The 14,390-nt window shown below is 41.4% G+C and overlaps 2 protein-coding genes across 2 annotated transcripts; both read right to left on the bottom strand.

Moving 5' to 3' along the window:
- Positions 1-302: 302 nt before the first annotated feature.
- On the bottom strand, positions 303-1,721 carry LOC136465573 (uncharacterized). The gene is made up of 5 exons (XM_066464253.1): positions 1,673-1,721; positions 1,309-1,475; positions 658-1,224; positions 404-568; positions 303-308 (listed from the first exon to the last, which is right to left on the bottom strand). Exons 1-5 carry the CDS (start codon positions 1,719-1,721, stop codon positions 303-305), a joined length of 954 nt encoding a protein of 317 aa, XP_066320350.1.
- Positions 1,722-6,735: 5,014 nt separating this feature from the next.
- LOC136465566 (uncharacterized) lies at positions 6,736-8,938 on the bottom strand. The gene is made up of 4 exons (XM_066464249.1): positions 8,890-8,938; positions 8,526-8,692; positions 7,875-8,441; positions 6,736-7,785 (listed from the first exon to the last, which is right to left on the bottom strand). Exons 1-4 carry the CDS (start codon positions 8,936-8,938, stop codon positions 6,736-6,738), a joined length of 1,833 nt encoding a protein of 610 aa, XP_066320346.1.
- Between the last annotated feature and the right edge of the window lie 5,452 nt (positions 8,939-14,390).

Genomic DNA, 14,390 nt, shown 5'->3' with positions numbered 1-14,390 from the left:
TGGCCTCTCTAACTCTCTCCACGAACCATTTCCAATTATCATTTGTTTCAGAATCAAAAACTCTAAAGCAAACAGGAAATAACCAATTGTGGCCATCAACAGCTGAAGCACTAGCTAACTGCCCCTTAAACTTGCCTGTCAGGAAAGTGCTATCTATTGCTAAGTATGGCCTACAACCATTTATGAACCCATCAATGCATGGTTTCAAGGCAAAGAAAAAACTTTTAAATCTGATCTTCCCATTTATTGTGTGATGATCTATCACTACTACGCTATCAGGGCAAGTGCTCTCAACTTGTGCCTTAAACCTATACAAATTGTCAAAGCTATTGTCCCAGTCACCATAAATATGCCTCAATGCTAGCTCTTTACCCATCCACACCCTCTTGTAGTGGACACTCACCTTGTAGTGTTCTTTAAGCTTCTTTTTCAACTCCATTGCACCAAGTGATCCATCCTCAATGAGCCAGTCCTTAACTTTAGCACATACCCAATGCTTGGTGGCATTCTTGACCTTCTTCTTCCTCCTTGTACTAGAGCACTGATGAGCATATGGGTTCTTCTTCACCTACAAAAGATTAACATCCCTATTAAGCTACACCAACATAATAGAATAAATATTTAAAAAAACAAAAATTATTTATGCTGAATAATTACCACTACAGTGCACATATCATATGTTGTAGAAGCATGTAGTCTCCATGGGCAATTATCTTCCTCCCGCCTTGAACAATAGGCCCTGAACCTAGATGGTGCACTCTTCTCTGTGTTATACTCAAATTCACGTTTGATTGCATGTTGAGATAATGCAATCTTAAACTCTGCCATGCTAGGATATGTTGAGCCAACTACCATTGGAGGGTCTTCTTTATTATATTCCTTGTTTGGAATATGTTCTACCTCATGTCCTACCAACTCTTGGCCATCCTCTAATTCAGTCCCTGACTCAATCTCCAATTCATCCTCATCCGCATCCGCATCCTCATCCTCATCCTCATCCTCATCCTCATCCTCATCCTCATCCTCATCCTCATCCTCATCCTTATCCTCACTCTCAACCTTTTCTTTGTCCTGATCCTTATGCACAATTATAGCCATATTTGTATCTTCACAAGGTATCTTCTCTAAGTACATGACCTCATCATCAACACCTACATGCTCATTCTCTGGTACTGGGTTGCAAAGGTACCTATCCTCATCTTCTGCAACATTCTTGGTTGCAGCCTGCTTTTGCACATCACTATGCCACTATTTGATGGGCTCCAATGGTTCAGGGGGATCACAGTAAGAAATGAACATGTCGACAACCTTTGTCTTTGAATTTTTCTCATACATAGACAACAAATCTTGGTCAGAATGAACTTCAGGGAATTCTTTCATATCATGGTCATAGTACTGAAGATGAGCTACTTCCAAATAACCTGGCGGGTACTTCTCTACAATCTCTTCAAGTAAATCCTTATAGTTTGTCAAATCTGAATCAATAGTCATATCAAAACAGAAACACCTAAAATCCTTTCTAACTTTCTTTTTGTTGCCAAACAGTCTAATTTCTAGCAAATATGTTGAATTTGGATCCATCTTATAAATAAAAAGAACAATCTAAGGAATCAACATTGCTACTTGCACATCACTTTTGCACTGCTTAGATGAATTGAAGGCTAGCACTCACCCTTCAAGGAGCCAGCCTGGTTTTGTGCCAGCATTATCAGACCCTCCATGGCCCCCTAAATCCTGCCCGAGCGTGCTGCCTGGATTTCACTCTTCGGATCAGAAAGCTAACTGACAACATGTATATGTTCTAGCTGTGAAAAAGGAAAGGCAGATTACGTGGCAATTTCTTAGAGATCCATAGTTGCAAAAAATGGGACACCTTTTTTTATTTTAAGAAAGACCACCTTGCCTGGATAGCACCATTCTCAGACTTTCAGAATTCTAAAAGCACTCATTACTAGTGTGGAAAACACAAGAATGAAAAGCAGCGTGCAAATAGGTACGTACTTCAGACATAAATTATGTGTTCAGCAAGCCAGAGTGGCAACAATATATATGTGTTCTTAGACTTCAGAGTTCTAAAAGCAGTCAACACTAGCGTTTCTCTCGTGATAGATAAGCAGAACAATATTTCAGACACAAGAATGTAGATGACAGGAGTTGCACGGGGCAACCAAGCACTTGTGTGACAATAGCTAAATCACTAGTGAGTGAGTTTGCAAAGCACTAGAATGAAGGCCAGTTTGAGCAAATGGGACTTAACACAAGAAAATGACAGTATTCAGACAAACACTCTGCGTTTCAAAAGAAACTCAAGGGTAGAATCAAAGATTCAAATACAAGAATACATTCTACAGATCAGATCAGCAAGCCAGAGTGGTGAAAATATCTATATGTTTTAGTTGCAAAAAATAAAAGGCAGATTACGTGTCGACGTCTTAGAGATCCTTGGTTGCAAAAAATAAGAGACATAACCCTTCTTTTAAGAAAAAAGGTCACCTTGCCTGGCGAGCAACGTTCTCAGACTTTCAGATATCTAAAAGCAGGCATCACTAGGGTATCTCATGGTCATGGGCACTGGTAGAGAACCGAGCTTTACTCCCGGTGGGGAACCCCCTCTAGTCCCGGTTCCCCACCCGGGAGCAAGCATCCGGGACTAAAGGGGGGGGGGGGGGGGTCCTTTAGTCCCAGGTCAGGAACCGGGACTAAAGGAGGACCTTTAGTCCCGGTGGGTAACACCAACCGGGACTAAAGGTGCCTCCTGACATGCCACGATGGACGGCACCTTTAGTCCCGGTTGGTAATACGAACCGGGACTAAAGGTTTTTTTCTTTTTTCTTTTCTTTTCATTTTTTTTGTTTTCTTTTCAAAATAGGTTTTCGAAGTCGTATTGTACGCTGCTAATTATACATTTATACGCGCATATAGTATGTTTCGGTTCAAGCACAATGAACGTATTAAATCACACAATTCAAGCATAGAAATATATATATATATATATGCATGCATGCATCATATATATATTTACATGCATGCATGCATATGTGTATTTTACATTATATTATTTCATGTGCATATATTACAAAAGATTGCATTATAGTTGTTGTGACATAATAAGTTTCCTCTCATCCTCTAGCTTGGCTTCAATGGCAGTGTTGGGTCGAAGTAGAACTCGCCCTTGGAATCGATGACCTGCTCATTAAAAAATCCGACTATAGACTCTTGAATTGCTTTGATTTGGTCTTGCCATATGACCTTTTCCTCCAACCATCGAGTCTACAGGTTTGAATTAAAGGAAAATAAATTAATATATGTACATATATATATATAAAGACATAGTAACACAATCAATAATAATAATTAAATGAATATATAGTGTATTTTTAACGTACTTTGAGTCTCTCTGTAGGAGTTCTTTGGGAGAGCACCTTGATAAACTTGCAAACATAGTAACCACAGTAGTTGTTCCCCTGTTCCTGCCTCAGACACCACTTTACGAGAAAAAGATTTGTCATCCAATCTGGTGATCCGGTGAAAGCTATATGTTTAATTAATAAAGATGATGCGATTCAGGGGACTTACTTTCAAAGGGATTACATTCAGTGGCGCTTTGCTTTTTTCCATGTGTTGCTTCTCAATAAAGGTTTTCCAAACACTGCCCAATAAAAAATTTGCCACGTCATCAGATATAGTTAATCATCATGTTTGAGTGTATATATAATTGCTAGAGATCCCGAAATTACCTCTGGATAATATCTATCATATCTTGGTAGTCTTGTTGTGGTTTTCTCATCGAGTCATAGATTATCAAGTGACTTTTCACCAGATCGATGTCCATCAATATCCAGTGATTGCTGCATGTGTTTATAGGATATAACGCATAACACTCATTAATTAACTAGAATCAACATATGAGCCATTAAGGCTATGATCGACATGATTAACACTCACTTGAAGTTATAGGGAAAGAGTATATCCTTCTTGTGGCGTTGGTTCACTAAGAAGTTCATGAGGTTACTCTCTGACTCAGACTTCCAATTAGTCTTTGGAGTAATTGGGTCTTTGAATACTATATGGGGATCAACAAAACCAATTTCATTGCAGCCTTCCTTTCTGAGCTCTGTCATTGTAAATCTGCATATATATAGTACTTGTTAGGATAATTTATATGCATATACACACATATGATGAGTTTAATAATAGATCGAAAGAATTATTACTTATAGGCAATAGCAGCTAATGATAACTTTGTCCAGAGAGGTCAGGTGGCATAGTTGATGAAATTCTGCAAAGTCAACATACATAACATCATCGCCACGGAACCAATGTTCGTCTCTAATTCTGACACCAACGCAGAAGTCTCCACTGGTAGACGCCTGCATGTACCACTTGTTTAGCAGGTACATTTGTGTCCCCAGATCAGATAAGGCTTGAGGGTTGTATAGACTCTGGCCTAGTACAAATTTTTTCTTCCAAATATCAACCTCCGCCGCACTCTCAATGTTTCCATCACCAAACATCTGGTAAAGGTCGAGACCAGTCTCATCAAGAAATTCACCAAGGTGATCCAAATCGACATCCGGAGGTATGTTTGCCTGATGCATTAATCCTAAATTCGAACCATATTCATTACCAACAACTAGCGGGGGGATTGATTGGTGCGCTTGTTATCCGAGTTGGGCAACTCCTTTCCCTGCCCGCTTCTTTTTCTGTGCTGCCTCAATTGACTTGGTGAGAGTGCGGTCATAGTCTGATAACGTTGATTTGGACGGCTTACGAGATTCCCGCTGTTGTTGCTGGTAAGAAGTCACCTTTTTTCTTAGAATATCTGGAGCTACGAAGAAGTACGGTTTCTCCGGGTTTCTCCATGCTTCTTGATTCATTTTAAGTTTGTCATAGAATCTAGACATGTCTTTTTTATACGCATCAGTTCCTTCTTCTTTCTCTTCAGATATTATTTTGGGAATAGCCCTTGGTTTCACAGTGGCTTTCTTTGCAGGTGGGGACTGGTTCTTCATTTGAGGGGCTGGTCTCTTGATAGGCTTCTTGGTAGGCGGGGGCGGGGGAGGCATTGGAGACCTCCTTGGAGGTGTTGGCAGCGGCGTTGGAGACCTCCTTGGAGGTGGCAGCTGCGACGTTGGAGACCTCCTTGGAGATGGTGTGGATGCAGCCTCGTCTTCCAACACAATGTCATCGTATAGAGCACTATGATGATCTGGCGATTGAACAATTGGATTTAGATTGGGGGAGGATCTGCTACAAAAAAAGGAATGACATATTATTATGAGCAGATTATTAATTATTTAAGCCAATACAAATTAATGATGTAGTGTTTTCATCCGCACGTACCTATGGTGAGGTAGTTCAGGAGGAGGTGGAGCCGACATCCCTGGAATGATGATGTAGCGCTTGCGCCATAGAATGAATGTCTTCTTCGCTTCTCCTAGAGTCTTCTCGCCATCACCTCCAGGAATGTCAAGAGGCAAATCACTAAAACCTTTTTCAGCTTTATCTACCGAGATGGTAGCATATCCTTCTTGGATTATATTCCCATGAATCCTTGGTGTCTTGGTTCGGTCGATAGGATTAACAAGACCGATAGCCACCTTGATTGTGGAATTCTCCTTCGGAATGTGTAGCTCACACGTTGTACAAGGTTCAGTGATGTCATCCACAGGGAAGCGTAGTCCTGTGTCCCCTTGATTTGGTATCTCCGTGGAAGCGCAGCTGCTTTTCAACTGAACAGATTGGCTAATGTTGATTCCTGGCTCTGATGCCTGCTTGCTTGCACTCACTGCTATTTGCACTTGCCTTCTGATTTCCTCCTGCATTCTCGCTTCAAGGTTTTTCTCCTGCTCCTGTGCTTCACGCACCGCTTCCTCCAACCTCTGGAGCCGCTGTGCCTCTTCTTCCTTCTTTCTCTGGCGACTTCTGTAGGAAGGTCTGTCCTGAGGGAATCCATGCTCCCACGAGATACTTCCTTTGCCTCTAGTTCGGCCACCATGTTCAATAGTCCCGATGGCGTATGTCAGCTCATCCTTCTCTTTGTTGGGCCTGAACGCACCACTAGCAGTAGCTCTCTGAGCATAAAACAATCTTTCTGCTGCTTCTTGCAGTCTTGCGCCATAAACGCACTTTCCTGTCTCCTGGTCTAGTGTTCCCCCATGACCAAAAAACCAATTCTTTGCATGTTCTCCCCACTCGAGTGATTCTGGTCTAATACCCTTGGCAAGAAGGTCTGCTTCCATTTTGTTCCACTTCTTAATGGTAGTCGGGTAGCCACCTGATCCCAAGGTATGGTGGTATGTCTTCTGTTGGGCATTATGTTGGTTCTTTATCACCCGACTCACACCCTCTTCTGAAGTCTTGTACTGTACAAACTCATCCCAATAGGGCCTCTGCTTTGAGATCAGGCTTGGGACAGTAAAATCTGGTGCTATGTTCTTCTTGACATACGTCGTGTATAGGTGTTTCATTAAGTGCTGATATGCTGCTCTAAACTTGTCAAAAGAGTAATACATGTCTACATACTTCTCTAGAGGAGCATTGTGAAGTGATGTGATAAATGCTACTGCATGTTTGTAAGGAATGCCAGAAACTTGCCACTGTCTACATGAACATGTCTTATCTTGCAAGTTGACAACAAACCTAAAGCCAGTACCCCCCAATGCTGTAACTTCAGCAACTTCTGAGCATTCAAGCACCTCCAAGTTTAATTCTCTACTGATTTCTTTCAGTTTCTTAATTATGTGGGGGCAGAATCCAGCCATCTAACTTCATTGCTATTTTTCTCCTTTGGTTCCACTTGATCATAAGCATTTGCCTTAATTTGTCCATTAAGTCATCCAAGTTCAAGGACTTGTGGTGCTTAATCCAATTGTTGAAGGACTCAGCCAAGTTGTTGGTTACATAATCAACCTTGGAAATGGTTGAGAACTGACTCCTTGTCCACAGCCTAGTGTGCCACTTCCTAAGGTAATTAGTAGCACTTGGCTTTGCTGCCTCCATTGCAGCCCAATGTTTCTCAAACAAATATGGGTTCCATGAGTATGCTGCTGCCCAAAGGTGGTCATCAAAAACCTTGCCATGAATTTTTTTCTTAAAATTGGACACCAAGTGAAACATACATTCCCTATGTTCTGCCTCTGGGAACACATCACCTACCCCTGACATCACTGCTTGGCCAGCATCAGTGCATATGGTTAAAGCCCTTGGTGATCCTATGGCCTCTCTAACTCTCTCCACGAACCATTTCCAATTATCATTTGTTTCAGAATCAAAAACTCTAAAGCAAACAGGAAATAACCAATTGTGGCCATCAACAGCTGAAGCACTAGCTAACTGCCCCTTAAACTTGCCTGTCAGGAAAGTGCTATCTATTGCTAAGTATGGCCTACAACCATTTATGAACCCATCAATGCATGGTTTCAAGGCAAAGAAAAAACTTTTAAATCTGATCTTCCCATTTATTGTGTGATGATCTATCACTACTACGCTATCAGGGCAAGTGCTCTCAACTTGTGCCTTAAACCTATACAAATTGTCAAAGCTATTGTCCCAGTCACCATAAATATGCCTCAATGCTAGCTCTTTACCCATCCACACCCTCTTGTAGTGGACACTCACCTTGTAGTGTTCTTTAAGCTTCTTTTTCAACTCCATTGCACCAAGTGATCCATCCTCAATGAGCCAGTCCTTAACTTTAGCACATACCCAATGCTTGGTGGCATTCTTGACCTTCTTCTTCCTCCTTGTACTAGAGCACTGATGAGCATATGGGTTCTTCTTCACCTACAAAAGATTAACATCCCTATTAAGCTACACCAACATAATAGAATAAATATTTAAAAAAACAAAAATTATTTATGCTGAATAATTACCACTACAGTGCACATATCATATGTTGTAGAAGCATGTAGTCTCCATGGGCAATTATCTTCCTCCCGCCTTGAACAATAGGCCCTGAACCTAGATGGTGCACTCTTCTCTGTGTTATACTCAAATTCACGTTTGATTGCATGTTGAGATAATGCAATCTTAAACTCTGCCATGCTAGGATATGTTGAGCCAACTACCATTGGAGGGTCTTCTTTATTATATTCCTTGTTTGGAATATGTTCTACCTCATGTCCTACCAACTCTTGGCCATCCTCTAATTCAGTCCCTGACTCAATCTCCAATTCATCCTCATCCGCATCCGCATCCTCATCCTCATCCTCATCCTCATCCTCATCCTCATCCTCATCCTCATCCTCATCCTCATCCTTATCCTCACTCTCAACCTTTTCTTTGTCCTGATCCTTATGCACAATTATAGCCATATTTGTATCTTCACAAGGTATCTTCTCTAAGTACATGACCTCATCATCAACACCTACATGCTCATTCTCTGGTACTGGGTTGCAAAGGTACCTATCCTCATCTTCTGCAACATTCTTGGTTGCAGCCTGCTTTTGCACATCACTATGCCACTATTTGATGGGCTCCAATGGTTCAGGGGGATCACAGTAAGAAATGAACATGTCGACAACCTTTGTCTTTGAATTTTTCTCATACATAGACAACAAATCTTGGTCAGAATGAACTTCAGGGAATTCTTTCATATCATGGTCATAGTACTGAAGATGAGCTACTTCCAAATAACCTGGCGGGTACTTCTCTACAATCTCTTCAAGTAAATCCTTATAGTTTGTCAAATCTGAATCAATAGTCATATCAAAACAGAAACACCTAAAATCCTTTCTAACTTTCTTTTTGTTGCCAAACAGTCTAATTTCTAGCAAATATGTTGAATTTGGATCCATCTTATAAATAAAAAGAACAATCTAAGGAATCAACATTGCTACTTGCACATCACTTTTGCACTGCTTAGATGAATTGAAGGCTAGCACTCACCCTTCAAGGAGCCAGCCTGGTTTTGTGCCAGCATTATCAGACCCTCCATGGCCCCCTAAATCCTGCCCGAGCGTGCTGCCTGGATTTCACTCTTCGGATCAGAAAGCTAACTGACAACATGTATATGTTCTAGCTGTGAAAAAGGAAAGGCAGATTACGTGGCAATTTCTTAGAGATCCATAGTTGCAAAAAATGGGACACCTTTTTTTATTTTAAGAAAGACCACCTTGCCTGGATAGCACCATTCTCAGACTTTCAGAATTCTAAAAGCACTCATTACTAGTGTGGAAAACACAAGAATGAAAAGCAGCGTGCAAATAGGTACGTACTTCAGACATAAATTATGTGTTCAGCAAGCCAGAGTGGCAACAATATATATGTGTTCTTAGACTTCAGAGTTCTAAAAGCAGTCAACACTAGCGTTTCTCTCGTGATAGATAAGCAGAACAATATTTCAGACACAAGAATGTAGATGACAGGAGTTGCACGGGGCAACCAAGCACTTGTGTGACAATAGCTAAATCACTAGTGAGTGAGTTTGCAAAGCACTAGAATGAAGGCCAGTTTGAGCAAATGGGACTTAACACAAGAAAATGACAGTATTCAGACAAACACTCTGCGTTTCAAAAGAAACTCAAGGGTAGAATCAAAGATTCAAATACAAGAATACATTCTACAGATCAGATCAGCAAGCCAGAGTGGTGAAAATATCTATATGTTTTAGTTGCAAAAAATAAAAGGCAGATTACGTGTCGACGTCTTAGAGATCCTTGGTTGCAAAAAATAAGAGACATAACCCTTCTTTTAAGAAAAAAGGTCACCTTGCCTGGCGAGCAACGTTCTCAGACTTTCAGATATCTAAAAGCAGGCATCACTAGGGTATCTCATGGTCATGGGCACTGGTAGAGAACCGAGCTTTACTCCCGGTGGGGAACCCCCTCTAGTCCCGGTTCCCCACCCGGGAGCAAGCATCCGGGACTAAAGGGGGGGGGGGGGGGGGTCCTTTAGTCCCAGGTCAGGAACCGGGACTAAAGGAGGACCTTTAGTCCCGGTGGGTAACACCAACCGGGACTAAAGGTGCCTCCTGACATGCCACGATGGACGGCACCTTTAGTCCCGGTTGGTAATACGAACCGGGACTAAAGGTTTTTTTCTTTTTTCTTTTCTTTTCATTTTTTTTGTTTTCTTTTCAAAATAGGTTTTCGAAGTCGTATTGTACGCTGCTAATTATACATTTATACGCGCATATAGTATGTTTCGGTTCAAGCACAATGAACGTATTAAATCACACAATTCAAGCATAGAAATATATATATATATATATGCATGCATGCATCATATATATATTTACATGCATGCATGCATATGTGTATTTTACATTATATTATTTCATGTGCATATATTACAAAAGATTGCATTATAGTTGTTGTGACATAATAAGTTTCCTCTCATCCTCTAGCTTGGCTTCAATGGCAGTGTTGGGTCGAAGTAGAACTCGCCCTTGGAATCGATGACCTGCTCATTAAAAAATCCGACTATAGACTCTTGAATTGCTTTGATTTGGTCTTGCCATATGACCTTTTCCTCCAACCATCGAGTCTACAGGTTTGAATTAAAGGAAAATAAATTAATATATGTACATATATATATATAAAGACATAGTAACACAATCAATAATAATAATTAAATGAATATATAGTGTATTTTTAACGTACTTTGAGTCTCTCTGTAGGAGTTCTTTGGGAGAGCACCTTGATAAACTTGCAAACATAGTAACCACAGTAGTTGTTCCCCTGTTCCTGCCTCAGACACCACTTTACGAGAAAAAGATTTGTCATCCAATCTGGTGATCCGGTGAAAGCTATATGTTTAATTAATAAAGATGATGCGATTCAGGGGACTTACTTTCAAAGGGATTACATTCAGTGGCGCTTTGCTTTTTTCCATGTGTTGCTTCTCAATAAAGGTTTTCCAAACACTGCCCAATAAAAAATTTGCCACGTCATCAGATATAGTTAATCATCATGTTTGAGTGTATATATAATTGCTAGAGATCCCGAAATTACCTCTGGATAATATCTATCATATCTTGGTAGTCTTGTTGTGGTTTTCTCATCGAGTCATAGATTATCAAGTGACTTTTCACCAGATCGATGTCCATCAATATCCAGTGATTGCTGCATGTGTTTATAGGATATAACGCATAACACTCATTAATTAACTAGAATCAACATATGAGCCATTAAGGCTATGATCGACATGATTAACACTCACTTGAAGTTATAGGGAAAGAGTATATCCTTCTTGTGGCGTTGGTTCACTAAGAAGTTCATGAGGTTACTCTCTGACTCAGACTTCCAATTAGTCTTTGGAGTAATTGGGTCTTTGAATACTATATGGGGATCAACAAAACCAATTTCATTGCAGCCTTCCTTTCTGAGCTCTGTCATTGTAAATCTGCATATATATAGTACTTGTTAGGATAATTTATATGCATATACACACATATGATGAGTTTAATAATAGATCGAAAGAATTATTACTTATAGGCAATAGCAGCTAATGATAACTTTGTCCAGAGAGGTCAGGTGGCATAGTTGATGAAATTCTGCAAAGTCAACATACATAACATCATCGCCACGGAACCAATGTTCGTCTCTAATTCTGACACCAACGCAGAAGTCTCCACTGGTAGACGCCTGCATGTACCACTTGTTTAGCAGGTACATTTGTGTCCCCAGATCAGATAAGGCTTGAGGGTTGTATAGACTCTGGCCTAGTACAAATTTTTTCTTCCAAATATCAACCTCCGCCGCACTCTCAATGTTTCCATCACCAAACATCTGGTAAAGGTCGAGACCAGTCTCATCAAGAAATTCACCAAGGTGATCCAAATCGACATCCGGAGGTATGTTTGCCTGATGCATTAATCCTAAATTCGAACCATATTCATTACCAACAACTAGCGGGGGGATTGATTGGTGCGCTTGTTATCCGAGTTGGGCAACTCCTTTCCCTGCCCGCTTCTTTTTCTGTGCTGCCTCAATTGACTTGGTGAGAGTGCGGTCATAGTCTGATAACGTTGATTTGGACGGCTTACGAGATTCCCGCTGTTGTTGCTGGTAAGAAGTCACCTTTTTTCTTAGAATATCTGGAGCTACGAAGAAGTACGGTTTCTCCGGGTTTCTCCATGCTTCTTGATTCATTTTAAGTTTGTCATAGAATCTAGACATGTCTTTTTTATACGCATCAGTTCCTTCTTCTTTCTCTTCAGATATTATTTTGGGAATAGCCCTTGGTTTCACAGTGGCTTTCTTTGCAGGTGGGGACTGGTTCTTCATTTGAGGGGCTGGTCTCTTGATAGGCTTCTTGGTAGGCGGGGGCGGGGGAGGCATTGGAGACCTCCTTGGAGGTGTTGGCAGCGGCGTTGGAGACCTCCTTGGAGGTGGCAGCTGCGACGTTGGAGACCTCCTTGGAGATGGTGTGGATGCAGCCTCGTCTTCCAACACAATGTCATCGTATAGAGCACTATGATGATCTGGCGATTGAACAATTGGATTTAGATTGGGGGAGGATCTGCTACAAAAAAAGGAATGACATATTATTATGAGCAGATTATTAATTATTTAAGCCAATACAAATTAATGATGTAGTGTTTTCATCCGCACGTACCTATGGTGAGGTAGTTCAGGAGGAGGTGGAGCCGACATCCCTGGAATGATGATGTAGCGCTTGCGCCATAGAATGAATGTCTTCTTCGCTTCTCCTAGAGTCTTCTCGCCATCACCTCCAGGAATGTCAAGAGGCAAATCACTAAAACCTTTTTCAGCTTTATCTACCGAGATGGTAGCATATCCTTCTTGGATTATATTCCCATGAATCCTTGGTGTCTTGGTTCGGTCGATAGGATTAACAAGACCGATAGCCACCTTGATTGTGGAATTCTCCTTCGGAATGTGTAGCTCACACGTTGTACAAGGTTCAGTGATGTCATCCACAGGGAAGCGTAGTCCTGTGTCCCCTTGATTTGGTATCTCCGTGGAAGCGCAGCTGCTTTTCAACTGAACAGATTGGCTAATGTTGATTCCTGGCTCTGATGCCTGCTTGCTTGCACTCACTGCTATTTGCACTTGCCTTCTGATTTCCTCCTGCATTCTCGCTTCAAGGTTTTTCTCCTGCTCCTGTGCTTCACGCACCGCTTCCTCCAACCTCTGGAGCCGCTGTGCCTCTTCTTCCTTCTTTCTCTGGCGACTTCTGTAGGAAGGTCTGTCCTGAGGGAATCCATGCTCCCACGAGATACTTCCTTTGCCTCTAGTTCGGCCACCATGTTCAATAGTCCCGATGGCGTATGTCAGCTCATCCTTCTCTTTGTTGGGCCTGAACGCACCACTAGCAGTAGCTCTCTGAGCATAAAACAATCTTTCTGCTGCTTCTTGCAGTCTTGCGCCATAAACGCACTTTCCTGTCTCCTGGTCTAGTGTTCCCCCATGACCAAAAAACCAATTCTTTGCATGTTCTCCCCACTCGAGTGATTCTGGTCTAATACCCTTGGCAAGAAGGTCTGCTTCCATTTTGTTCCACTTCTTAATGGTAGTCGGGTAGCCACCTGATCCCAAGGTATGGTGGTATGTCTTCTGTTGGGCATTATGTTGGTTCTTTATCACCCGACTCACACCCTCTTCTGAAGTCTTGTACTGTACAAACTCATCCCAATAGGGCCTCTGCTTTGAGATCAGGCTTGGGACAGTAAAATCTGGTGCTATGTTCTTCTTGACATACGTCGTGTATAGGTGTTTCTTCCAAGTCTGAAACTGGGTGGCCATCTTCTTCATTGCCCAATCCCTAACTTGCTCCTTCAATTCATCACCATCTATTATATCATCATAACCATCTGTTTGGAGCGTGAAATGTACCAAGACATCATTCCAAATTAATGCCTTGTCACGATCGGAGACAAAACTGATATGAGGAGCATTGGTCTTCTTCTTCCATTCATGGGTACTAATCGGGAGCCGGTCCCGTACAAGGTAACCACAGTGGTGCACAAATTTCATTTTATTCGGCCCCCCGGTTCTCCTGTATCCACATTGAACTCCGAGATGATGAAGCGACCCTCCAATGGCTTTTTGGGACCTCGAACATTTTTACTCTTCGTTGTAGTTGTTGATGTCGATCCAGAGGGCTACAAAACATAAACATTATTTTTAATGTTATGAGCACACATAAGACATATGATAATATATATAGCTAATAATAAAAAATATATACTTGGCCAATATGTTGTTGCTCATTTTGTTCAAGAGCTAAGTACTGACTCCCGTCATCTGCATCCTCTTGCACGTTATTTTTAGCACCATCATCGCCGGCAACTTGAGTGCCAGTGTTGATCAAATTCATCATCAACTCCTCCTCATCCATATTTCTCGGGTCGGCCATCTAGCTTCAAAAAACAAAACCAATATATAGTACGTCAAATCTTTGCTTATTACATGCGTAAAATC

The sequence above is a fragment of the Miscanthus floridulus genome, chromosome 1 (genome assembly GCF_019320115.1).
Source record: "Miscanthus floridulus cultivar M001 chromosome 1, ASM1932011v1, whole genome shotgun sequence".
NCBI classification, from domain to species: domain Eukaryota; kingdom Viridiplantae; phylum Streptophyta; class Magnoliopsida; order Poales; family Poaceae; genus Miscanthus; species Miscanthus floridulus.
The sequence above is the reverse complement of the archived record's forward strand: the minus strand, read 5'-3'. Positions and strand labels throughout refer to the sequence as shown.